This window comes from Cylas formicarius, unplaced genomic scaffold (genome assembly GCF_029955315.1).
Source record: "Cylas formicarius isolate icCylForm1 unplaced genomic scaffold, icCylForm1.1 PGA_scaffold_4__25_contigs__length_36172078, whole genome shotgun sequence".
In the NCBI taxonomy this organism is placed as follows: Eukaryota; Metazoa; Arthropoda; class Insecta; order Coleoptera; family Brentidae; genus Cylas; species Cylas formicarius.
The window spans coordinates 5,580,458-5,607,648 of NW_026844334.1; the positions used below are offsets into that span (position 1 = coordinate 5,580,458).

A 27,191-nucleotide genomic window follows, 5' to 3' on the forward strand; every position below is an offset into this window, starting at 1 on the left:
AAGGTTAGGTTAATTAAGGTTAAAGTTTATGCATTGTTGATGCATTTGTTCCATACCGTCAGAGACAAAACTCGAACTACGGGCAATTGCATCATTTTATAGTGACTAAACTCAAAGTTTAAATCCAGAGTGTAATCATATCAGTTTTTAGTGAGAATGTTTAAAATTGACATTTACCTAATACAGAGTGCGGTTTTTCTATACTTTGTGAAGACAAAGTTAATAAGGTTTTTCGAAAGTGTAATTATATATTTCCCATAAATTATCTTATGTTTAAAAAAAATTATGACCCAGAAACAGTTTCGCATATTAAAGCGAAGAATTTCTATACGAAATTCCATTGAAAATGATTTTGAAAATCGATTTTCTTAGGCAAGCTCGAAAGAATTCCGGTCGCAATTCGACAGCACTAGCTTGGTAATAAAAATCACTATCGATGACGTCACTTGGAAGTTATCATAAAAATTCAAATTGTCCATTGAATTTCCGCCACAACGATGCAATGTCACGTCCGAGGGGCGGGGGGATATATCACGCTCCCGATTCCGTAACCGGCGCAATTTTGCTCCAGATAAGTAAATGTTTATAAATTGAGTGTCGCGTAAAAAATTTAACATTTCGCGCGTTCCGTCAACTGTAAGCGTGCCGCCATGGAAAAGCACCGGGTCGTGCCAGACGTCGTCGAAGTTGTCCCCGACCAAATTCTGGAGGTACGGTACTTATATATCTTATATATCGTAAAATTATTTTTGATAGCTATTGCTGTAAATCCGATACTAATAAATAGACAAAAATATAACCAGAGTTTGGCAAGCAAAGGGAGGAAATTAACATTCGTCAATTTTGCATCAAAGGTTTGCTAAAATTATTACGACTGATTTCGTCGTAACTCTGGATACCGCAAATTATCATTTATCACTTCATCTTGGAGAAAACAAGAAGCCATCGACAGATCAACCACCAAGCATATTGAATTTAAAAAAATGTATATCAAATTTGCACAAATTTCATGGCATTTTATGAGATACGTCCAGGAAACTGAATCTTATAAAACATTCAAAGCTACTGATTTATTGTTAATAATTTCTGGTAATAATAAATAGTTTAATAAAAAAATAAGGAAAATACTTGAATTGGACCGAGGTGGTTTTTACTTGATGAAAATCCATTTATCAAAATAAATAAGAACTAAAAGTTCAGATTTTCACGAAATTATATATTTTTTTACATGACAATTGTTTCGACAACACCGTGTCTTTATCAAATGTAATATTTACAAAGTACCTGCTACTATATATACCGAAAAATGACAATAAAACCTTAATTAATGTTGTTGTGAGAATTTAAGTTCAATAAAGGAGAGGTATTTAAATCTAATTGATCGTTGATATTGACACTTGGCTGTATGTAAAATATCAAAATTGTCGTTAAAAATGTGTTTTTCTGTGTTTAAGTGCGTAGCATAATTAGAATTTAGACTATTGTTTTTAAACGCTCTTTTATGTTCGTTAATGCGTTTCTTGAAGGATCTACATGTTTGTCCAATATAAATTTTTAGGACAACATCCGCATTTCAATCTGCAGACACCTGATTTTTGAGATTTTGGACATTTCGTTTTATTGTTTTTTAAAAATTTTCCTATTTTGTTGTTAGTTCTGAAAGCTATTTTTAAACTACATTTTGACAAATGTTTTGGAACTTTTTCACTGGGTTCTGCTATGTCTGTAATTGTTTTAAATTGTTCGTGTTCTGTATTAGGTTTCGGATAAATAGAGTTTACTGTTGGATTTGTTTTTTTTACAGCTCCAGCAATTAAACTCAAAACAAAATTAGTAAATATTTTAAAGTTCCACACAGATTTTAAACCAAAATTTGCAATAAAAAATTAAAGACATCAAAATCCCTTCTAATTCAACACTATTATGTTTTGATGTACAAAACTTATTTCCCAGTATTCCACCTATGGATGACATAGATTTAGTATATTTCACCCTAACTCGGAAACAGGGTAACCCATGGGTGAAACAAGATTTATTAGATTACTTAATAGTATCTTTAGACCAAAATTATTTTGAATTTAATGGGCAGATTTACATTTCTAAGGAAGGTTTGGTTATGGGAAACCCACTTAGTCCTTTGCTAGCCGAGATTTTTACGGAAAATATCATACTAGAACATCCTTTAAGTAAAAGTTGTCTATGGTGCTGTAGATACGTGGATGATGTCTTTGCTTGCTTTGCTGGAACGGACAGACAATTGAATTGTGACTGATTGAAAATATGAACTTTTAGTTCTTATTTATTTTGAAGGACAACTATCTACACAATGACTAATTTGAAATCTGTTGAAGTAAAATTCCTACCGGGACGCCTTTGGCCCACCATTTTGTGGTGTTGGTCAATAGATAACAATAGGCAAACCCTACGAATTGACCCAAACGTAGGTGTTACCACCTGTACTGGATAAAAAGAAAGAACTTTGAAATAAAATCAATGCCAAACTATGAAAGTTTAATTTGAATACCTAATCTTTCTGATACAGATTTTAATATCAACATGCGTCGTAGGCGCTGAGGCTCTTTTGCAATTTTTATGTTTTTTAATGGATAATGAGGAGCAGGAACATTAATCCAACCCCCAACCTGGCGGACCAGGTAATTTGCTGTCAGAGTTTTCTTCTTTTATACAAATTGTCTTGCTAGACTAAAGGAATAGTTTTCCCTCTGCTCGGTTAATTCTTTTGCTATCTCTGCTAGATTGTATCAGCTTGTGATTTCTACCTTCCAGGCCCTTGACCCACTTCACCGATCAGGTAGATCCTTTGTTGATTACCTTTTTAGTATCTGTAATCTACGGAAGTGAAAATCTTTGAAGAAATATATATAAAGAAAATTTGAGTCAGATTAAATCAAGAACAAGTTTATCGAACATATTTTCGTTGATCAAGGGCCTCAGACAAAAATGCTGCCTGTTGTCAACGCTTTCTAACAACGTTTACGATATGCTATTCGAAGATGATCAAGTTTTCCTTGTAGAAGATGAAGACGATGTATAGTGCGAAAATTAACTCGACTCGAATTAAATGTACAAAAAACTCAATATCTGATGACAGGAAAATGTGGGAATAACTCGACAACAGATATAGACACATTAAAAAAAAACATCAGAGTACAAATATCTGGGAGTCACAATCTCAGAGGACGGTAGAGACAAAAAAAATGCCCCAAAAGCTGGGTCGAGGTAGAGCGATATAAAAAAAACAAAAATAAGACTTCAAATTCAATTGTAGAACCATCTGTTGCCAATGGGTCAGAAATATAGACATTCAATACGAAACTTCAGCAAAGGATAATACCAACTGAAAATGGGTATTGGAGATGGTGTTGCAAAACAACACTGTTTGACCGCAAACGATCAGAAGATATAAGAAACCAAATGGGAGTAAAAATAAAACTATTCCAGAAATAATGGAAAGCAAACAATTGTCCTGCTATGGTCACATGAAAAGGATGCCCGATGATAGATGGCCAAAGAAAATATGGAACTGGACTCCAAATAGAAGAAGAACCAAACTGTAGGCCTAAACGAAAATAAATGGCAAAATAACGATGAATAGCGCAAACGGTGAGATAAACGGCAACGAACGCTGTGAACATTAGTGTTGGGACCACTTCTTAACCGACCGTCACTTTTTAATTGACTAGTCAAAAAATGTTTTAAATAACATCTTGCAATTGTAGACTGTTATCTATCATCATTTAATAATAATGTTTATTTTTTATTAAATTATTGTGCGTTTGTGATGTCCAATGGAATATCCGAATAAAATACTTAACGATTTGGGAAATCCCAATAATAATTTCGACTCCATTTCGTTCCCAGAAGGACGCGACGCCGACGTAACTCACAAAATATTTAAATATAAATAAATAAATATAAATAAAAAAATAAATTAAAATTAATGAGGTCAATTGATCGGCAATTGACAAACCTCGTAAGTTTTTTCTACCAAACGTTCAATACCATGCCTAACAAAAAATCTTTTCGCGCATTGTAGAGGTCTATCGAATTTAAACACCGAAAAAAAAAACTTAAAAGGAAAAAAAAAGAGGAACCCAAAAATAATTTTAGAAAAAGCAATGGCATTGATAAAAAAAATAGAGTCATTAGTTGTTCTATAACTTTTAAAATTTTATAACAATATTTAACACCACGTAGCTCAAAAATTAAAAGGTTTTAATTACCTTATCGGTACGTATAACGCCTTGTATAAGTCAACAAATTTTATAGTCCAGTATTTTAAAAACTGGCCTCAACGAATTGCATTTCCTTTCAGATCAAATACCCCAGCGGCGTGTCGGTCAACCTTGGCAACGAGTTAACCCCGACCCAAGTCAAAGATGTACCGAGCGTTTCGTGGAAAGCGGACCCGAACGCATACTACACGTTGATTTTTACAGGTGAGGCCCAAAACCGAAAGAACCAAGCAAGTTCCCATTCCATTTCTCCTTAGTTCAGCTCGGCAAACAAAATTCCTCTAATTCGAATTTACTGATAAAGCGGAGAATTATTTACAACAATCTTTTCAAAACAATAAATACAAAAATTTTGATTAATGGGTGTTACTTAACGACTTTATTTTTGCGGTCTTATCGAATATTATCGACGAAAGTAAAAATTAATAATAAATTATCAATCGGCTAATGTCTTATTTATCTAAATTTTTTTTACTTGCTGCTGGAACGGCAGGCTTCGAAGTTCGCAATGCAAATTTTATTTTTATTGCAATTTTCGTAATTTTGATGTAAAAATTTGGCAGTAAAGTAAAATAATTTCACTCAAAATTAAGACTGTTACAACTTCGACTTCGTCAGATCCCGACAACAGGCATCGTGACGTTCCGTACCAGGAATGGCACCATTGGCTTGTCGTCAACATTCCCGGCAACAGTGTTGCCAAGGGCGAGGTCCTGTCCGCCTATATCGGATCCGGACCACCTCAAGGGACTGGTGTCCATAGATATGTCTTCCTCGTCTACAAACAACCAGGCAAATTGAAATTCGACGAACCAGTACTCGGAAGGTATGAATCCTGTTCAAGGACGCGAACTTGTAATTGTGCGGCGATGTCAGATTTATGTTTTTTTCTTTTCCATAGTCTTAACCTCAAACTCAAAATTTCTTCTTCTCCTGCTTATAAGAATGCAATTTAACGCACTGTAATTGTGCGTCAGCTTCGCGTTGCGTTGCCAGATTGTGCGTCGTTCGGTCAAATCTCGGAAAGTATCTAAGGGAGGTGGTGACGATTTTCAGGTCGGTGGAAAAACGTGGAAATTTTTTCGCTACAAAATTCGCAAACAAGTACAAGCTGGGCCAACCGGTTGCTGGCAATTTCTACCTCGCCCAGTTCGATAGCTACGTGCCGCAATTGTACAAGGAGCTCGGAGCCTAAGCTTTCGATTCCGAGAGGATTTTGCATCTAACGTGACGTATTTGTTTCCATCAATAAATCCTTACCAATAATGTTTTGTTATTCATAATTCTAACGTAAACGCTAATCAAAACGAGTGTCTTGACGTACTGACTTATGACGTCACATAATAAATAATTTCGCTTTAGATGCAGATAAAACCACTCGAACTATATCTAACACATTTTGGTGATTTAACAATAATAATAATAATAATAATAATAATAATAATAATAATAATAATAATAATAATGTTTATTATTCCAAATTATAGTATGTACCGTACGTTCCATTTATCTCGATGACATTTTAATGGGCTGTAACTCTTTTGTTTAAAACAAAACACTATTAATTTTCTGATATATAAGCCTACATCATATATTTTTTAATGGAACATCCTGTATATTATATATGTGTTTAATAGAATATCTTATTCCGATTACAATGACAAAAAAATAGCATATTATGCGGCATTTGACTCACGAGTTTATTTAACAAGAGCGGAGCGAGTGTTTTTAATAAACGAGGGAGTTCAAAAGTTTACCGAACGTGTTGCATAATATACTTTTTCTACGACTGTTGGTGGATTTTTGGATACATTTTCACAAAACAACACGAATACATTCACTGACATGACCGTCAGAATTGACAAACTTCAAAATTCAAAGCGTGGGAAATATCACCGAAAATATCCGATTGCTCCCAAACCCGTGCGGTAAAATCCCGGAAATGTCTGATCCGTGGAAAAGCAAACTGAAGTGGAAAAGTGACGCTTCCCGCACGCTAGATAATGAGAATAACAATTTTTTTAAAAATATTTTATGGACTGATAAAAATTCGTTCACTACAAGAAAGGGTTGTCGTACGCGACATTGATCTTTAAATAATCTTAGACAAAGACACGAAATAAAAACCCAAAACCAAACTAACCAATACTAACCCAGGGGTATCAATCAATTAATGTATGGTGTGGTGTCATAGATGGACATATTTTGGCTCCGATGTTTATAGATCAAAAGTTTACTGGAGATCATTATTTGCAACTCTTGGAGCACAAATAATATATAGAAGATTTACCCCTAAATATATCAGGGCTGATTTTACGGCAGCAAGACGGTGTCCCTCCTCAAAATGTTGTGCAAGTTAAAAATTTTCTTAACATGCAATATCCCAGGGGTTGAATAGAGGATTGGCCAGTCAACAGCCCCGACTTAACTGTAACGGATTTTTTTCTGTTGGAGACACATAGAAAATCACGTACACAGAACTTCTTGTAATAACGTCGTGAAACTTAGGCAAAGGATTTCACAGGCAATCAATCAGTCAAGAGACAATCCGGAAACGTTACTAAATGCAAGACATCATACAAGCCAACTAAACTGATACCGAAGAAATAATACACATTACAATTTTTCATATTCCTACTTAAATACAATAACTGAGGTTTACCTTATACAGAGAACGGTAAAGAAGAATGCAAAGAAGAAGAAAGGAAGGAAAAAAGAGAAAAGACAGGGCTACAGGAAAAGAGAAAAAAAAATGCTTCTTTACTTAAGCAAAATGCTAATGCTAATGCTAATTATGCGTGTCAAAAATTTACATTTCATGTGTCTTTTTAATGAGCAGGTAGATTGAGGAATATCTTTTTTTTTATATTTACTAATTATAATCGCAATCTCATAAGAGACGCACTTTTTGTATAATTAACAAATGTTGTGAACATCCGTACCGTATGTTAATATTTCATGAAGGTGGGGAGAACATTTTAACTTTTTTATTTTGTCATACAGACATATCGAATGCAAAGCACGTAACTTAACCATCAAAAGCAGTCCCAACTCTTCAAGCTTACAGGAAACTCTTAGTCTCATACCAGAATTTTGTTTTTTAAATTTTAGACTCACATCAATAAGACCTAAGTTTTGGCATGAAATTTTAAATAAGATTGTACTACTTAACTCTTCCCGAATGTTGTCATTACAAAATAACAGAGCTACCGATATGGTTGGGTTCATTTGAACACGGTGTCTATCTCAAATTTTTAAGAGATTGTCCAAGTCAAAGTCTAGAAGGAGAGCTGCTTAGACTGACCAGAAGGGAGTGTAGAGCACTAACGGGGGCCTACACAGGACATTGCAGACTTGGGAGGCATTTTTGCTTGCTAGGCATCATCTGCTCACCGAGTGCCCTGCTTTGACTTGGGCAAGATTTGGAGTCTTCGGAACGGTCCTGATTGGTATTGGGCTAAAAGGAGTTGCTGACCTTCTATAGGAGAGGTGGCATTGTGGACGCCCTCTAGCAAGATCTGGGGGCACAACGGGCCCATTTGGTGGCCTAAGTGCTTGGACGCCCGCGGGGCGCCCCCTTTAATACCAATACCTCAACTATATCTGAAGAGCAGCCATCGTAAACGATTCTCTGATATCAGTGAGTCAAAAATGACAATGCTAGTGAGAAGGCAGCCTCATCAAAACTGAAACTGTCAAGCTCTGAAGAAGCCAACAGGATGATTGGCGAAACGTCAGCAAGTTCGACTCTGCAAAAACCGACGCAGGAGTAATCCAGGAGTTTTATAAAAAGTATTACAGTAGCCTGCGGAAGTTTGTTTGGAAAATTTTATTTAACGAGTTATAGAATAAGGGCTTTAGGAGAATAAGACTGTTTACTATTTAAAAATTAGTTTCCCATACTAATGGCGATAAAGTCGTCGGATGTTCCTTTTATCTATATCCTATTCGACACCTTCGAGTATATAAAGTGTAACATTATTGACAACCTCCACTACAATGAAGATTAATTAATTAGTCAAACATAATTAAAATGTTAAAGCGATACACACTGCGCGTAGGGTCGATAAAAGCCTTTGTGTATTGCATATAGCGATTAGGGTGTGTACCGCGAAATTTTAATTTAATTCACCATTATAATAAATTTCATATCAAACGCCCACCACGTCAATTAGCACACTACCAGGTATAATAATATCGATCCTTTCATTACTTTGATGAATTTTAATTTTGAATATATATATTTTTTTTATTCCAGAAATTTTCTTTTTTGATGAACTCTAACTGACATCCAATTTTTTCTCCTATACTGTAAAAATTAATCGAAATAATAATTGCATATTCCTCAGACAAAAGAGCGAAAAAAAAAAAACGTCACAAATAACACAGCCATAAATTTCTAACGCATGGAAATACAATTTATAGAAATTAAGATTTTTCAGTAAGATAAATTAAACTAACACAAAGGAATAACAATTTTATTTTAAGAAAATAATAATTTTTAGTCATTTTTTAGTGGTAGCTACAATTTTTTTTTAATTTAACAAAATAATTAAAATTAGAATTTTCATAGTTAAAATTTATAAATACATTTTTCAATTCTTTTGAGATTCTGTCTGTCTCATTCTAGCACAAAGTTCATCTTGATTTCTGAGACTTGTTTTATAAATTATTATTATTTATCTATTATTTGGTCTCTCGAAATCCCACAGCGGACATCGACTTTCTTTCTGGGAATATTGATCTTTACAATTTATTACCCAGTGGCATTATCTCTGGCCCAATATCCACAATTTTGAGATGATACATCCCATTGGTGGCCAGTATAGCCTCATCTGTAAACATACTCTTCTTCAGAAAGTGGATGTCATTTATAAAATTAACTTGGGCACAACAACAATAATCCAATCTTTTATTCTCATAACTGTCTTTTAATCTATGTAAGAACTTTGGTTTATCCGGTTTGGTGACAAATTTGATTTGCTCGATTTGCAGCTAGTAACACTGCCAGTTATGGCGGTCGTTTTTTCACGTGTAATGCGAGCAGATATAGCAGCTTCTCTGCTACGAACAAAATCACCAAACAATCCGATTATTTCGATTTTTTTGACATTATGTCATTATGACACTAATGTCAAATTATTCTTTCTTAACAAGCTTATCAAATAATTTTCTCTCATAGTCGGCTTCATTGTTCCGTCCCCCCAAACAATATACAAGTATGAGAGTAAAATACGTGCTAGTTTTAGTCAAGCAATCCTACACTTGTCACTGTGATCCTTCCTTACATTCAAAACATCACGAACCACATATCAAAAGTTCTAAGAAGTATAACGTCAAAACCAGATTTATCACTTGTCCAAAAATCTCTCAACATCTTCGGTCCGTCAAATACAAAATTGCATTTGAGATGCCAGGCGTTTAGAGCATTCCATCCATATGCGGCAAAGAATAAATTGGAGAGATCGGACGAAAAATATCAAATAGATTCAAAGAACACGAAAGAGCCTTACGACTAAGACAAATAAACTCATCAACTCATTCTTGCATGTAATCAGTTCTTCTACCAACGCAAAATCCGAGAGTCTATAGAAATCTATAAACAACAATAATAAACAATCAGGTCTCTACCTGTCACCAATTTTGGGAATCAGTCACCCGAGACGGTGTTCATGCCTCTCATTAGCGCCCCCCTCAAACAATATATAAGCAGGTACAGAGTAAAATACGTGCCAGTTTTAGTCAAGCTCTGAAAAAGCCAACAGGATGAGCAAAACCGACGCCATTTTGTAAATGATATTTTTTTGAGCATACTAGGGATCAGAGAGCTTGTCACACCCCAGATATCAATTTTGGTACAACTCCAACAGTGCTGGAATTTTTGACCGAGAATTAACTCTTTGAAACCACTGTACGCCGCCCCGTCATTAATTGACTACGATACGTTATTTTTTGTGCCCCCCCGTCATTCATTGGCATCGGACGCGAAGACGCCATAGACAAAATTAATGGTCGCGAAATGATTAACTTTGGAGCAAACTCAAATCTACAAATATAATTCGTTATAAATAAGCGTGCTTATAATTAGAAACTCGATTAGAAATAAAAGCGTAATGGCTTTTTTGAAAATAGCTAGACGATAAAATTATGAAAGAGCCTTTATCGAGGCGTGCATTTTTTTGGCATGGAGGGACGCGCGAAAATTATCATTTCTCATTTTCAAATTTCAGTTCGCTCCGCCTCACAGAGAAAACCACTCTGATGGATGATAAACAATGCACCTGTGGGGATTTACAGAAATAGTATTCCAAACTGTGACTCAATATAAATCTTCGACAGACGTCCATAAAATATTGTTTTAATTCTTAATATTTATTTTAATCTGAGGTCAATTGGACAAATCTAAAACTTATAAAGACACGTTCCACAATATCACTTTTTGAAGATACTATAGAGCTGTCCCAGGCAACTACATTATCGGAAGCAAGTAAACATCCTCATTATTAGCACACATAGAAGTTTGGTTCAACCTGTAGGATCTAAATAATTTGTGATTAGCTTCTTAAGTCTCCTCTCTTGTAAGGGGTGTTTTTTCTCGATGTATAGAACTTTGAGTTGCAATAAAACAACGATGGATTATTCGATTGACATGAATTTTATTTATCCAAAAGATAATCTTGTGGCATTACATGCCGCGGTGTAGTCCAATCTGGACGTCCAATTTTCGATCAATTTTTCCAACATTTGTGGCCGTATATCGACAATAACACGGCAATTGGTCAAGCGTTTGTGGCTTATCCGAATAGACCAATGACTTTAAATAGCCCTACAGAAAGTAGTCTAGCGGTGTTAAATCACAAGATCTTGGAGGCCAATTCACAGATCCAAAACGTGAAATTAAGCGGTCACCAAACGTGTCTTTCAATAAATCGATTGTGGCACGAGCTGTGTGACATGCCGTCTTGTTGAAACCACATCTCCTGGACATCATGGTTATTCAATTCAGGAATGAAAGAGTTAGTAATCGTAGCTCTATACCGATCACCATTGACTGTAACGTTCTGGCCATCATCGTTTTTGAAGAAGTACGGACCAATGATTCCATCAGCCCATAAAGCGCACCAAACAGTCAGTTTTTCTGGATGTAACGGTGTTTCGACATACACTTGAGGATTATTTTCGCTCCAAATGCGGCAGTTTTGTTTATTGACGTAGCCTTTCAACCAGGAGTGCGCTTCATCGCTAAACAAAATTCACTTATGAAAATCGGGAACAACGGCAATCTCGTTTTGGGCCCATTCGACGAATCTACGCCTTACTTGATGATCGTTTGGCTTCAATCCTTGCACGAGTTGGATTTTGTAAGCACGTAAACCAAGATCCTTGCACAAAATCTTCCATAAAGTGGATGGATACAGATCCAATTCCTGTGCTCGATGGCGTATGGACTCATTCGGGTCTTCCTCAATGCTACGCTCTACAGCAGCAATAGCTTCTTCTGTACGCACCGTACGGCGTCTCTGGGGATGCGAGTTGTCAATAAGAGTAAACTTAGTGCGAAAACGTTTCATGGTCAATCGAATTAACTGCTCTGATGGACGATTTTGTCAACGATAAAATGGACGTAGTGCGCGTATTCCGCACAGAACCATTATCTTCGAAATAAAATTGCACTATTTGCAAGCGTTGTTCAGGCGTGAGTCTATTCATGATGAATCGCCAAACCAAACTGAGAATAAATCACTTGACAGCTGTTAAATCAGTAGCCATCTTGAACAGTAATGCCAACTTAAAGTTCTGTGCATCGAAAAAAAAACACCCATTAGTTGCCATATAGGAATCAAAGCAATATCAACAATATCTATGCCATTTCAGGTCAATAAATAGGAAAATTAGTTTTATTATTTTTTCCTGAACCTATACATTTTTTACTTTTTTTAGAAAAATCACATTTTATTTAATTAATTAACTACAAATTTTTTTTTTGAGAATTCTTTAAACAGTGAGTAAAGCACTGATTCCGTGAATAGAAATAATAAATTCATAAAAAGGATAAATAGAATAACAAGGTAAGTATACAACCCATTACATAATATTATTATTATTATACATTGTAGAGTACCTATATTAAATTTACATTGAAGTGAATTTAATACATAAGTTTTCTGGAAACTTATTATAAGTACATGTTGCTTGGAATACTGTATTGGAAAGACCTTGATTAGTTCTGATATTATAACTGAAAATATCGTTATGAGATCTGGTGTCATATATGTGAACGTCTTTATTAAATATAATCTTCATGCTAGACTTTTGTATATTGTTTATGATCTTTGTCTATTTTATAAATGTCCAATTCTCTATACAAATTTTCTGCGTGCGTGCGACGATCATAATTAAATGAAAATTTTTAAGAATTTCTTTTGTAGAGTTTGTATTTTATTAGAATAAGTTGCGCCACATATTGGTAGTAGGTATATCATATGTGATACAAAATAAGAATTGTAAATGTTCATTTTACTACCGTAACTCAGATAATTTCGGCTTTTATATATGCCACTGACCATTGGGTAAATTTTATTTGATATAAAATTAATATGCTTGGCCCAGTTTAGACTACCATCGATCAGTAGGCCTAAATATTTAATTCCTTTAACACGGTATATATTTATATTCTGAATACTTAATCTTGGCATCTGTATTACTTTGTTTTTTTGCTTGAACGACATGTATTTAGTTTTATCAATATTGATTTTCAATTTATTGCCTAAAAGCCAGTGCATATATTTTTTTTAAATCAGAACGTATTATTTCTTGTAAATCATTCTCACTTTCACCACTATAAAGTAGCACTGTATCGTCTGCTTATGTGCAATACCGTGCTATAAGCCCTGCACACTGAAAATTTAAAACATATAACGAGTATAACAATGGTCCCAGGACTGAACTCTGAAGAACTCCACATACACTTCATTGCGTTTCACTCTTAACATTGTTTTGTTTGAACATATTGTTTTCTATCCAATAAATAAGTTCTTATTAGCCGGTAAATACTATCCCTGAAACCCATAATATATAAATATCTATACTGACAACATCGAACACTTTCTTAAGATTAATAAGTAAATATAAATAAATATAATTTGACAAGGAAGAGAGTTATAGAATAATTGAATCCGTAGATATATCCTAAAAAGGGAAGAGCTAGATTTTAAACAATCTATGTAAATTACTCAAAAGCCCTCTAGAAATAATGTCCTGCATCATACAGTTATAAATTGTTTTTTTTTCAAGAAAACGCGGCAAATTAGAGTCCATTATATTCATTCCTCTTTTCATTTTATGGGACAATTACTATATTTTTGTTAATGATAAAGCATAAATAAAGCGTTTTTAAATAAATTAAATTATCTAAAATGGCAATACGACAATGTGAAGCTCGGTTTCACCTGAGAGGCAAATCATCAACCAGAATGGATACACCAGATTTCATATAAACATATGATTGCAGGGATTTCACAAAAATTTCATCAGTTTCAGATTTAACGAATTCTATAAAAATATTTAACCTCATATCCAACATTTAAACTGGCCTAGACGAACACATGAAAAGTAAAAGAAAACGCCAAATAACTGCATAAAAGCTTCAAATTCGCTAAATCGAAAACCGCAAATATTCTACTACGTAACATGGGAAACCCCTTCCTCCCCTTCAAGCCCAATCGATACGGTTTCGGTTTTAACGCACGAAATATGGAAATTCCTAATTTAAAGAGGAAACTATGAACAAAACTATGGAGGCACTAAATTTTCCAAATTGCTTTTGCGCGGAACATATGCATTATGCAGTCCCTAACGACAAGCCGCTAATACCCTCACACGTAAATGAAAACGCTGCCGTTCCCGGCGTATTATTGTTGCTCTTAAAAAGGGACCGTGAGTGCTCATTGTGATTATAGTAAGTAACAAAAGCGGCAACAAGACCGCGACAACAAAAGCGGCCCAAAAACTCGGACAAAAGAGTCGAATCGGCATAACGCACCGTATACTTTATATAAATTGAAAAGGAGGCCGCGATGGTCTATTTTCTATCGGCTTTTATAATACCGACTTCCGCGACTGCAAAATATGCTGCCGAAGGGAAACGCGACGCAGGAAAAAAGCGGTTCTTACCTTATGTCCAAAGGCGCCGTCGATTTGTCACACATTCCCCTGCTTAACACGTCTAATTAATTATCGCTGAATCCACGTGGGACGCTACACAATAAACTTGAACTAATTTACTTTTTCAAGTACGCAGGAACTACTTCTCGTTGCGCGTGGGATTATTGAAATTAGGTGAATACGTTTGCACAATGAACGAGTGGACGATTAAAAGTCTCCCACGTCGACTTAAGAAGCACTTCGACATCTAATTTTCATGAAAACTTTGACGTAACAGCTTCAAAGCCAACTTGATGGAAACATCCACGCGCCGATCATTAACACAGACCACAAAGTCATCTTTACGCACAACAAGCAAAAACAATCGGTGCAATACACGAGAAATTCGCATTCGAAATTACCACGTATTAATAAAAAGTGTCTAGTAAACGGCGTCTTCTTGTTTGCGAATCCCAAAAACCTGCATGTAATCCTGAGACCGTTAAAGTCACATCAATTTCGGCAGCGTAACTTAAAAAAGACCCCAAGCTTTCGATAAGAAGTAGCCCGTCCTTAATGAAATCGAACTTTTCCTGCAGATGTGGGCAAAAGGGAACTTTAAATTGGTCAGTCGTATTTAGTTATCCGCTGTCATAAGAATTTAAACGGCCAACGGTTTCATGTTGCCAAGTTTAAAACAATTCGAGGTATCCATGGAACAACGCCGCGGTATGGTTAGTTTTGGCTAGTTTTTGAATCAAGTGACCTTTAAGAAAAATGTTAGGACGTACACTTATAAAATAAAAGACGCATAAAAAACTTGGGAATAGTAATCAATCTCGAGATGGTCGGCTATAGTCGATGGGAATTCCAAAAACGTCATCCTTCATCAAAGAAAACCCCCCCCGCGGAGTAAAATGGAGCCAAATAAAGATGCGGAACCACGAGAAAATCAAACCAACCCCCAGCATAAAAGATTCGATGTCTCCATCCCCGTGACACGAGGCTCCACAGAGTCTGCTCCGACCGCCTCCTACCACCACATCGCGCCGCCGGCTATCCCGCCGCTACTCGGTGCAGCAACGCGATTTCCATGTCAGAATCAAAACCGATAGCGGAGCAAACGAACGCCGCGAGTCCGGTAGGCAACCACACAAACGTCTCTTCGTCGTCCACACGTGGCAACGTCGCCGCTTATTTGTTTGGTTCTTAGCGCAAGCACGGGCCCATCTAGCCGGGCAACGAGCAGGAAATCGTCGGGTTTTGCTCTCTTTTTGTTTTTGTTTCACCTCTGTGCGATCTCGTAGTGGTTTGGTGGCCGGTGATAATTATGCGACCGACACAAAGAGTTCGTTCTTCGCGCGTCTCGCTTTCCGATCAGGTAGATTTCATTTATGAAAATGGTCCTTTGTTGAATTGATAAGAGTGCGCCAGTTTTCGCGACTTAACCGCGGACAACGGTTATTATTTTTTTCTGTTAAAGACTCTCGACCAAGCCGATTCGCCGATTCCTGAAGAAAACTGTCGGTGCCGTGTTGAGTTTTTGCCGGTAAGTACATTTAAACCTAACCTCGTCGAACATCCTCGTCCGCTTTTGATTTTTTTTCGTTGTAATTCGGATCGGATTTGAAACGTGTGTAAACATCGTTTTAATTAAAATACAGAAACGTTTAAAACGCCGACCAAGGTCGACGCAGATAATTACATTTCCAAAATTTGTTAGTGGGTACCTGCGGGTTAATTGTTTGAATATTCTCGACAAAAATCGTTACAAAAAATGAACGAAAAAATCGGGATTCTTTGAATTAGTTGAATTCATTATTTGGTCAAAGTGTTTTGCGATCTAGCAAGCGTAGAGCCAGTTTGTCAACGCGGAGATAAGTTTTGATTTCCTGTCGGTGTTTTTTTGTAATTAACAGTCATTTTTCGGATTCTTCGCGCGTTTGCAATTTGCACCTCACGCGAATCGGCAATAATAATGCTTCGCTTAACGAATATTGCTGTGCAAACAGAAAAATAAACTCTCGTGCTGCCTATAAACGGTCGCTGTCGCAATTTTCGCGAGCTCGTTTGGTGTGTTGGGCGAAAATTTTTGTTTTGACATTTAAAGTTGAATCACGATAATCCGATTTTTTTTTAACTACCCGCAACTATGGACCGATCGAGATCTGGGCGTAGGTACTTCGTGACGTTCCGCCCAAAGCCCAAGGATAGATAGCGCCGCTTTATTGCTTTTTCGGTACTAACTCGAATATGAAAATTCTATAGTAGGAGTTCCGCACGGTCCGGTACTTGGCCCTGTTCTCGCTTTGCGTTCGGCAATAAATAATCGGACGTAATGTTTCAAGATCAACCGCCTTGTGCTAAATATGGTCGCATCAGGACAGCTCTGATCGTGAATTGAATGCCGACGATCTCACGTTCGACAGACCACACGATTTACAAAAATAATGACATTCAACCCGACTCCAGGGCGGTGTTGCCGCGTTTACCTTTTATTTCGGCAACCGTGGAGACCTTTCCTATCGCGATGGCCTCCGTGCACTGGTTCAAAGAGTGAAAACCCCTAACGTAGTATTTTTTTATAACAAAGTTTAATATCCCCAAGTATTTATTTCCAAAAGTCCTGTTTTGAGGAGAATTAAAAAAAATACCGGAACGCCTAAATATCCCCAAAACTGCCACAGCCGGAACGGTAAAATTCAATACCTGAGGGGTTTTGAACATGCAGAATTGAAAAATGCGAACATCGCATTTCATTTCTTCTGAAAAAGTTAGTTAGAAGTGTGTATCTTTAACGTTTATCAAGATACTTGAACAAGACAAAGAGAAACGGAATGAATAATTTGGCATCCACTGTACCGTGCGTTCAATTTATCTTGATCGCAATTTAATTGGCTGTAACTTTTTCGTTTTTAGAGATATCAAGGTAAACAAAAAACAAAATGTAGGGTTAGTGGCTAAGTTTATTTCCAAGTGCCTATATAAGCCTACATCACATATTTTTAAATGGAACACCCTGTATATTATGTAATTGTTTAAGAGAATGTCTTATTCCGATTACAACGATGACATTATACGAGGTTAGCGCCAAAATTTCCCTACCTGACATAAATGCAGCTCCAGTATCACGACAAAACTTTGTTTTCTTTTAGATACATATCTTAGTAGGCTGCGAAAAAAAAATTGAAGTCTTGCGTCAATTAGTTTTTTATTGACGGCATTTTAAACAAGACGTTTCCGAAAAAGGTCGCAAATAACGCAAATTGCGTATAGAGCAGTCATAAAGTTTTTGACAAAAGAAGAGTTAGCACCTAAAATTATTAAAGGAAGGCTGGATGGTGTGTACGGCCAAAGTTCTCCTCTTTTTTGGAACTCTGTAGGTCGGAATCGAAGCCTGTGATAGAAACTCTTGTGACGGGAGATGAAGCTATGGTTCTCTATTATGACCCTGTATCGAAAAAAGAATCAATGGAGTGGTGTCGTAAGGGTGAAGCACCTCCAAGAAAATTCAGAGTCTGCCAGTCAACAAAAAAGGTGATGGTCACGATCTTTTGGGATTGTGAAGGAATTATTTTGAGAGATTTTAAAGAAACTAATACCACTGTCAGTGGTAAATATTACGCAACATTATTACATAAACTGCGAGACTACATACTTGTAAAACGTTGACGAAAACTGACCAGATGCGTGCATCTTTTGCACGATAATGCACCTGTCCATACTTCTGGTGTTGCACAAACTGCCATTTTAGAGTGTGGGTTCCAACAGATAGATCATCCTCCCTATAGTCCAGATATGGCCCCCAACGACTATTATTTGTTTGGATTTTTGAAAAAGGATTTACGTGGACGGGGGTTAACGACGAAGTTGAGTTAAAAGAGGCTGTATTAGCTCATTTTGCAGAGAAACCAAAAGAATGTTTGGGATTGAGGGATTGAGTTGATAATAAATCGGTGTAGTAAGTGTATTGAAGCGAAGGGGGATTATATTGAAAGATAATAAAAATTGTTACTCTACTTTGTTTCTTTCATATTCAGGCCTGGAAATTTTGGCGCTGCCCTCGTATATCCACTCGTTTTTGACAAATCGGCAAAAATAGGAAATTTTTATATAATTCACTTTTTGAATAAGTGAATTATATAAAACCGCATCTCGTCGTCAGTGTATTGGACTTTATCCAGAGCGCCGAGCTCCTTCAAAACAGATATTTCCAAGGCTGGCAAAGAAATTTGCAAAAAACGGTAACGTATTAAATGCTAAAATAGCATGCCGGACAAATCATGTTTTAAATGAAGAAAATAAGGCAAACATGTTAGGATTCTATAAAGCACAACCAGCTTCCTCTATTACTGGAGTATATAATGCATCTAAAACTCTAAAACTAAGTGCAGAACAATGTCAAAGGAGAATGCAGTTTTGTTTGGATTTTTTAAATAGACATAATGAGAATGATAATTTTTTGAAAAACATTTTATGGACTGATGAAAGTTCGTTCACGACAAGAAAGGGTTATATATATTGGTCTTTAAATAATCCTAGACAAATACACGAAATAAAAACCCAGGGGTACCAATCAATTATCAATGGCATATTTTGGGTCCGATATTTATAGATCAAAAGTTAACTGGCAATCATTATTTGCAAATCTTAGAGCACCAAATAGAACAATATATAGAAGATTTACCTCCAAATATATCAGCGCTGATTTTATGGTAGCAAGCCCCTCCTCACAATGTTGTGCAAGTTAAAAATTTTGTTAGCATGGATTATCGCAGGGGTTGGATAGGAAACCGCAGAACTATGGGTTGACCAGCCAACAACCCCCATTGTAAGCGGAATACGATATGTCAGAAAATTGATAGCGTTTTGATAGCGTTTTGGAAAAAAACTTGGCTACTAACCCTACATTTTGTTTTTTTGTTTACCTTGATATCTCTAAAAACAAAAAAGTTGCTGCCAATTAAAATGTTTGGTGCAAAAGATTTTCAATGTTTTGAATATTTAATTTGATTTTAAAATTTTCAGAGAAATTGTGAGGTATTGAATTTTCTCTTTACAGCTTTGGCAGTTTTGGGGTTATTTAGGTTTCGTAGAATATATCCGAAATGTTGAATTTTTTTTTGATGGTCTATATGACCTCAGTTTTTATTTAAACTTCTGTTTCGGACTCTGTCAACACCTTCCGAAAGCTAGATTTCTGCATATGGTGTCTGCGAGTGTCTATAATTCTGTAGAAAGATTTTGACAGTTCACAGTTACTATTTGGTATTATGTAAAACCGCGAGTGTAGATTTTTCACAAAATGAGAATTGTTGTTGAAAGCTGAAAAATTAATGCAGTATTTAAGTGAAAATTATCCTTTTCTAAGTGACGAGGAAGTATTTTTTTATAGTTTCATTCATAAAACAGAGATTTGCTGCGCAATTTCAACGGAGACTCCAAAATGCGCAATTTTTCGAAAAATACCTTGACTGGCTAAAACGCACGTTCATGGTTGAGTTGCTTGTTGCAAACTTTGGAAGCAACGAACAAAACGAGACCAGAAAAAGCATTTTGTTGTTCAGTCTTCTTAGCCTTCAATTGATGCTTTCTCTATATTAAGTTAAATAAGACCAACTCCAGCTTGATACCTTGTCGTTTTCTTAAGGTACCATTATTCTAGGGTTTGAGGAATCAGTGTAGTTCTAGCTATATTTTACATAATATTATGAGGAGCAAATCACCATCTAAAGTTGGTGCAATACATTTCACAGACTCATAGGATTTCACAGATTTCAGAAAGATTTAATAAATTCCAATTTTCACCGGTTTGACACAATATTTTACTGATTTTAAAATTAATAAATTACTAGTTATTAAATTTAAAAATTTATTAAAATTTCCGTTTTTTTTTTAAATGTAATGAGTTGTCTCAGTGTCAGTATAAAAATAAAAATAATTGAATTAGTTATTAAGTAGATAAATCTAATCTAAAATCTAATTATTAAATTTTTGTTCACAAAATTCCGTTTCTTAATTTTATTTCCTTTTCTTATTTAATGTAGATGTTAAATAAATAAAAACGTCATACAGAAATTATCGCAACACACACAGGGTGTTATAGCTGTAGATGTTACACCTGTAGAGGCCATTCTACAAGTAACTTAAAAAAAATTATTTATAAATTCCATATTGGAATTTTTTAAATTTTAATGTTTTTTATGAGAAATGCCCAAAACTTTAAGGAAACACGTTATACAAAGATTTCACCGATTTCACAGAACTGGTACACCAGATTTCACACGTGATTGACCCCTCTGATGTCAAAATTTCTGGTAGACAGATTTTGTAGCAAATCAAGCTAGAATTTATGTCTTTTTCTTTCCCCCTTTTTCGGAATACTTTGAAAAAATGCTATTTATGAAATCTTTTTTATTGCGTGTACGCATAAATTTCACTCGAAACCCAATAAGAGAGGTGGATCCGTACGAAATGAAATCATGCGTATCACGGTCGTCCCATGTACGGGCAACACGTAAATATTTCAACGATACAGCTGCCGTGCAGTAGTATTAAAATTGCGCTCTTTGGACAGTCAAGGTCGTGCCGCCATATTGGAACCGCGCGTCTCCGTATCAATAACGTTTCATTATTTACCTTTTAATGTAGCATTATTTAATAACCTACTTAATAACATAATAACACGACGCGCAATGAAATCAGCAGATAACATCCACACCGAATTCAGGACGAAACGAAAGTCGAAGCTCTGCCCGTGCTGTTTCTTTAAAAGTAGTTATAATAAACTAAAAATTAGGGATTAAAAGAATGGGCTAGTATACTTCGACCAGAAATATAGTGCTTTTACAACCGACCCGGTGATTAACTGTTTGTTACTCCATAACCGCAGCCCCTTATAGAACACCCTGCGGAGCAGACCCTTTCCGTAACCATTCCAGGGCCGTCCTAGGAATTTATCTATCTACACTAACAAGCGAGATATCGGCATGTTTTCAATCTTTTTCGCCGAGCAATTCTTGAAACATGTACATAAAAAAATTAGTACAAAGTAACAATTTATTACGTTCTATTTCGTTACATTACTATTTGCCTGTATAAATTCTGCAATTGCATTTAAATAATCCACCCTCCATTGCGAAATTATTCGAGATTCGTCTTCTAGATTGTTATTAGGTTCGACTACCATCTCCACTTCGTCTTCAAATTCTGCGCTGTTTTCCATGTCTTCTTCTAACAGGGGCACATCTGCTTCATTCCGCGGTATCAACATTTTAAAGTGTTAAAAAACAGGAACCTTCAAGAAATTCTGATATTCTAATAAATATTTATCTGTATTCTTATGACGTACCTTTATCTACCGTGAATATAATGTATGGTCTTAAAAAAGACTGTTGTTGTTTACAAATCGAAGAACTATGTAGAAGAATCAAAAGTACAAGAAGAAGAATGTTGTTAATCGACGGGCACACAAGACAAAAATAATTAATTAATAATAATAGAGTACAGGTACTTACCTTACCCTTTGAACTATCCAGTGAAAACAGCCTCCAGGGTCAAAATTCGAGAATCAGGTTCATAAATACGTACTAACTGGAAGGATCGCAATAAAATAAATACCTCCGTAATATATTGCGAAAATATTGCAATTTAGATTAAATTTTTAGATTTTTAGAATTTAGATTAATAAAAACCGGTCCAATTTCGTGTCAAATAAAAAATTCAAGTTTCTACAAATATTCGTTACGGTCCATCTCAGGCAAAACCTACTTAATGCAGAATAAACATCTGTTGGGATGGGTTTTACCAATAATTGCATTATATTTTTGGTCTTATTATACACTCCTCCCTACCTTTCCAATGGGTTTTTAATTCTAATAGAAGTAGATTATTTGCTAGGGGAAAATTAGACCTAAACTCTGTACAGAAAATACAAATTTCACGGATTTCGCAGATTTCTAAATGTTTTTTAGATTTCATTTAAAATTTCTGGTATCTGTCGTAAATTAAAAACTATGAAATAAAAACAAATATTCACCTAAAATCTCTTTTCACAAAGTGTCAGTGTTACATTAATAAAGACGTATTTCATAAAAGCCAGAAATATTCAAAACCGTCTGAAAAAATATTTTTCAATTTTTTTTTCCAAAATTTTGTTTTATTATTTTTTTATTTCCTTTTAATTTTAATTAAGTATTTTTATTTTCATCGACGGGGCAGGTTTGACACATTTACTTAGGAAAATCAGATGGACGAAAAAATTACAAGGACAAGTAGAAAAAACATCTGAAAAGAATATCACAATTCGGTAGTTACAAACTGTCGAAGGGTAGCTGATGAGTGAAATCTGGTGAAATCACTTAAATCTTAAATTTTGAGCACTTTCCATTAACTTAAACATCTTTGCAATCTGCAAATCTGAAAATATATATTTATTTAATTATATATTTTTTTAAGTTTAATTTGTTAATTATTTAAAGATACGGAAAAAATCATTTCATCGAAATCAGTTATATAAAAAAATTATTTTCTTTTTTTTTTTGCATTTTCATTCATGTCGAGAATAACCGAAATCACTTACAATAAAATTTAAACAAACGAAAACTGACCAAAGCTTTTTTTTTAATTTCTAAACAATGAAATTATCTTACAAAAAAAAGTTATTTCTATTTTCCACAGACCGATTTTTTTATTAAAAAAGACAACAACGAATTATTTTTTTAGAGACCCTTACAAACAAAATTTTATAAAAAAGTCCTGAGGAAATCATTTTCATTTTAGAGTCTTTAGAATAACCAAAATCTTTAAAATTGAAACTAACAAAAACTAACAATTTTTTTCAATTCTAAACATATTTCTAAAAATTACGAATTAAAAAAAGAAAAAGCGCTTCATCCATCATCAATTTTTATGGTCAGAAAAACATTTAGAATTCACATAAATGCATAACTTGATGATGAAATGAAAAAATATTTTCAAGAGAAAAAAATACTTCGATTGTTATTCACATACTTCGTGATTTGCCCGCCTTCATTTGGAGCCATAGAAATGTGTCATCTTTATTTAAAGGAGATCGTTTAACAATTTTCCCGTTCCTTTTGTAGTATAAGCAATACAAGAAAATAATAATTTTTTTCTTTGAATTTTAATACTCTTACATGAAACATAGCATTCACCCTCTGGATATACGAGCTCCCAATTCCCTAACACCATAGAAAAAACGACTTTATATCCCGTTTTAAACGTGGTTTTCCGTTGAGCACTAGAAAAATAGAGTAGCCGTAAAATATTTTTCCTTTGCCTCGTGTTGTGCAAGAGCGTATCGATTAGACGATCAGTTTAATTAAAAATAGAAGCATTTGTTTCGCAATCTGATTTGTTCTATTCTTTAGATCTTATTTCATGTTTTCGCTAATCCGGCAGCCACATTTTCGAGCCGGAAACCACTAACTCTTCATCTCGCAAATGGAGGAAATGCTAGGTAAAATTGGCTTGGCATAACTGCGCGTTACCTGAGGGAAGCAGATCAAAAGATTGCAAATAAATATTATGGAAATACTATGGAATATACTTTTATTATGGAATTATGACAACAGGGTATCTCTAGGTATTAATTATGACTAAGTATTAGGGAATTACGGCGAAGTATATTGTGCGAATAAATATTAGTTATGGTGAAATATAATTACAACTATAACTGTTCCAAATACGATAAAATAAATGAAAAATAAATTTTTTATTGCAAAATGTTGAGGAATTAGGACGAAATGTTTTGAAATTACATTAAATATAGCTGTAACAGTACATTAATTAGTGAAAAATATTAATGAATAACAACGGAATATTTTGAAAATACGAACATATTGAAATGTACATTAGTTATTGTTAATTTTTTGGGAATTATGTTTTGTAAATACTAGGAGATATAGCGAAATATGTATTTACTATTCTGAAATATTAGGGAAATATAATAACAACCGAATTAGGGAATGTGTTGGAATTACGAAAAATATTGGTTATGCTGAAATATTAGGGAACTAATAAGTCGTTTTTTAAATACGAGGAAATAAACGGAAATTTACATTAATTGTTGCAAAATGTTAATGAATTACTACAAAATGGTTTGGAATTACTATGAAGTATAGCTGAAACCTGGACGAGACTATACTGCAATTAATGAGAAATATTAGGGAATAACAACGGAGTACTTTGAAAATACGTACATATAAAAATGTACATTAATTATTTTTAAATTTTTGGGAATTATGTTTTGTAAATACTTGGAGATATAGCGAAATATATATTTAGTATTCGGAAATATATGGGAATTATAACAACCGTACAGAAAAACAGGACATTTCTAGATATTGGTTTTCCTGAAATATTAGGGAACTAATACTATACGTTTTGGAAATACGAGGAAATGAATGTAAATTTACATTTCTTATTGCACAATGTTCGGGAATTAGGACAAAATAGTTTGGAATTAATATGAAATATAGCTGAAACCTTGAAAAAATGTACATTAATTAGTAAGAAATATCAAGGAATAACAACGTATTTTGAATATTTTGAAAATAGGAACATATAGAAATGTACATTAGTTATTGTTAATTTTTTGGGAATTATGTTTTGTAAATACTAGGAGATATAGCGAAATATGTATTCACTATTCTGAAATATTAGGGAAATATAATAACAACCGAATTAGAGAATTGCATCTTAATGTGTTGGAATTACGAAAAATATTGGTTATGCTGAAATATTAGGGAACTAATACGTCGTTTTTTAAATACGAGGAAATAAACGGAAATTTACATTAATTATTGCAAAATGTTAATGAATTACTACAAAATGATTTGGAATTACTGTGAAGTATAGCTGAAACCTGGACGAGACTAAACTGCATTTAGTGAGAAATATTAGGGGATAACAACGGAGTACTTTGAAAATACGTACATATAAAAATGTACATTAATTATTTTTAAATTTTTGGGAATTATGTTTTGTAAATACTTGGACATATAGCGAAATATATATTTAGTATTCGGAAATATATGGGAATTATAACAACCGTACAGAAAAACAGGACATTTCTAAATATTGGTTTTCCTGAAATATTAGGGAACTAATACTATACGTTTTGGAAATACGAGGAAATGAATGTAAATTTACATTTCTTATTGCACAATGTTCGGGAATTAGGTCAAAATGGTTTGGAATTACTATGAGGTATAGCTGAAACCTGGACGAGACTAAACTGCAATTAGTGAGAAATATTAGGGATTAACAACGGAGTACTTTGAAAATACGTACATATAAAAATGTACATTAATTATTTTTAAATTTTTGGGAATTATGTTTTGTAAATACTTGGAGATATAGCGAAATATATATTTAGTATTCGGAAATATATGGGAATTATAACAACCGTACAGAAAAACAGGACATTTCTAGATATTGGTTTTCCTGAAATATTAGGGAACTAATACTATACGTTTTGGAAATACGAGGAAATGAATGTAAATTTACATTTCTTATTGCACAATGTTCGGGAATTAGGTCAAAATGGTTTGGAATTACTATGAGGTATAGCTGAAACCTGGACGAGACTAAACTGCAATTAGTGAGAAATGTTAGGGATTAACAACGGAGTACTTTGAAAATACGTACATATAAAAATGTACATTAATTATTTTTAAATTTTTGGGAATTATGTTTTGTAAATACTTGGAGATATAGCGAAATATATATTTAGTATTCGGAAATATATGGGAATTATAACAACCGTACAGAAAAACAGGACATTTCTAGATATTGGTTTTCCTGAAATATTAGGGAACTAATACTATACGTTTTGGAAATACGAGGAAATGAATGTAAATTTACATTTCTTATTGCACAATGTTCGGGAATTAGGACAAAATAGTTTGGAATTACTATGAAGTATAGCTGAAACCTTGAACAAATGTACATTAATTAGTAAGAAATATCATGGAATAACAACGTATTTTGAATATTTTGAAAATAGGAACATATAGAAATGTACATTATTTATTTTTAAATTTAAATTTAAAAAAAATAAAAAAAAAAAATATAGCTGAAACCTTGAAAAAATGTACATTAATTAGTAAGAAATATCAAGGAATAACAACGTATTTTAAATATTTTGAAAAGAGGAACATATAGAAATGTACATTATTTATTTTTAAATTTTAGGGAATTATATTTCGGTAATAGTAGGGGAATTATAACAACCTTACAGGAAAACAGGACATTAATTATAACAACGGGAATTAGAGAATTATTACGATTAACGTTTTGGAAATACGAAAAATATTGGTTATGCTGAAATATTAGGGAACTAATACTATAGCTTTTGAAAATACGAGGAAATAAATGGAAATTTACATTTATTATCGCAAAATGATAATGAATTAACATTAGGAAATGTGCATGCACGACACATTTTTTTTTTCAGAAATACAGAATATTCGCGTAAAATTTGGGAGATCGTCGAATAGCGTCTCGAAGAACGTCGTTTGAATAACGACGTCGATAAACTCGACATTCTAGCGACCAAACCGAAAATGGTCTCGATAGGCTCCATCGATCGATTGATCCGAAACAAATTGGTAGTAAATTGCCGAAAGAATTCGAACGTCGAAATCGTTTGACGCACCGCCACTTATAATTGGACGTAAATTAAACTAATTGGAATGGTAAACAGGAACTATTTCAATCCCTCCTCTCTCCGCGTCTCTACGGAGAGAGATATTCGGCGCTATTGTA

At 34.3% G+C, this 27,191-nt stretch overlaps 2 protein-coding genes across 3 annotated transcripts in view; both read left to right on the forward strand.

The window, feature by feature from the left end:
- Positions 1-560: 560 nt before the first annotated feature.
- Positions 561-5,522, forward strand: LOC132700673 (phosphatidylethanolamine-binding protein homolog F40A3.3-like). The gene is made up of 4 exons (XM_060668154.1): positions 561-710; positions 4,337-4,460; positions 4,875-5,082; positions 5,313-5,522. The coding sequence occupies exons 1-4, from the start codon at positions 651-653 to the stop codon at positions 5,449-5,451; spliced, it is 531 nt and encodes a 176-aa protein (XP_060524137.1). The 5' UTR covers positions 561-650; the 3' UTR covers positions 5,452-5,522.
- A 9,987-nt stretch (positions 5,523-15,509) lies between these two features.
- The window catches only part of LOC132701542 (RNA-binding protein Musashi homolog 2), a 100,676-nt gene continuing 88,994 nt past the window's right edge, over positions 15,510-27,191 (forward strand). For both annotated transcript variants that reach the window (XM_060669568.1, XM_060669567.1), the window contains exon 1: positions 15,510-15,948. The gene's annotated coding sequence lies outside the window, so the exon portion shown is untranslated. The remainder of the gene's footprint in view (positions 15,949-27,191) is intronic.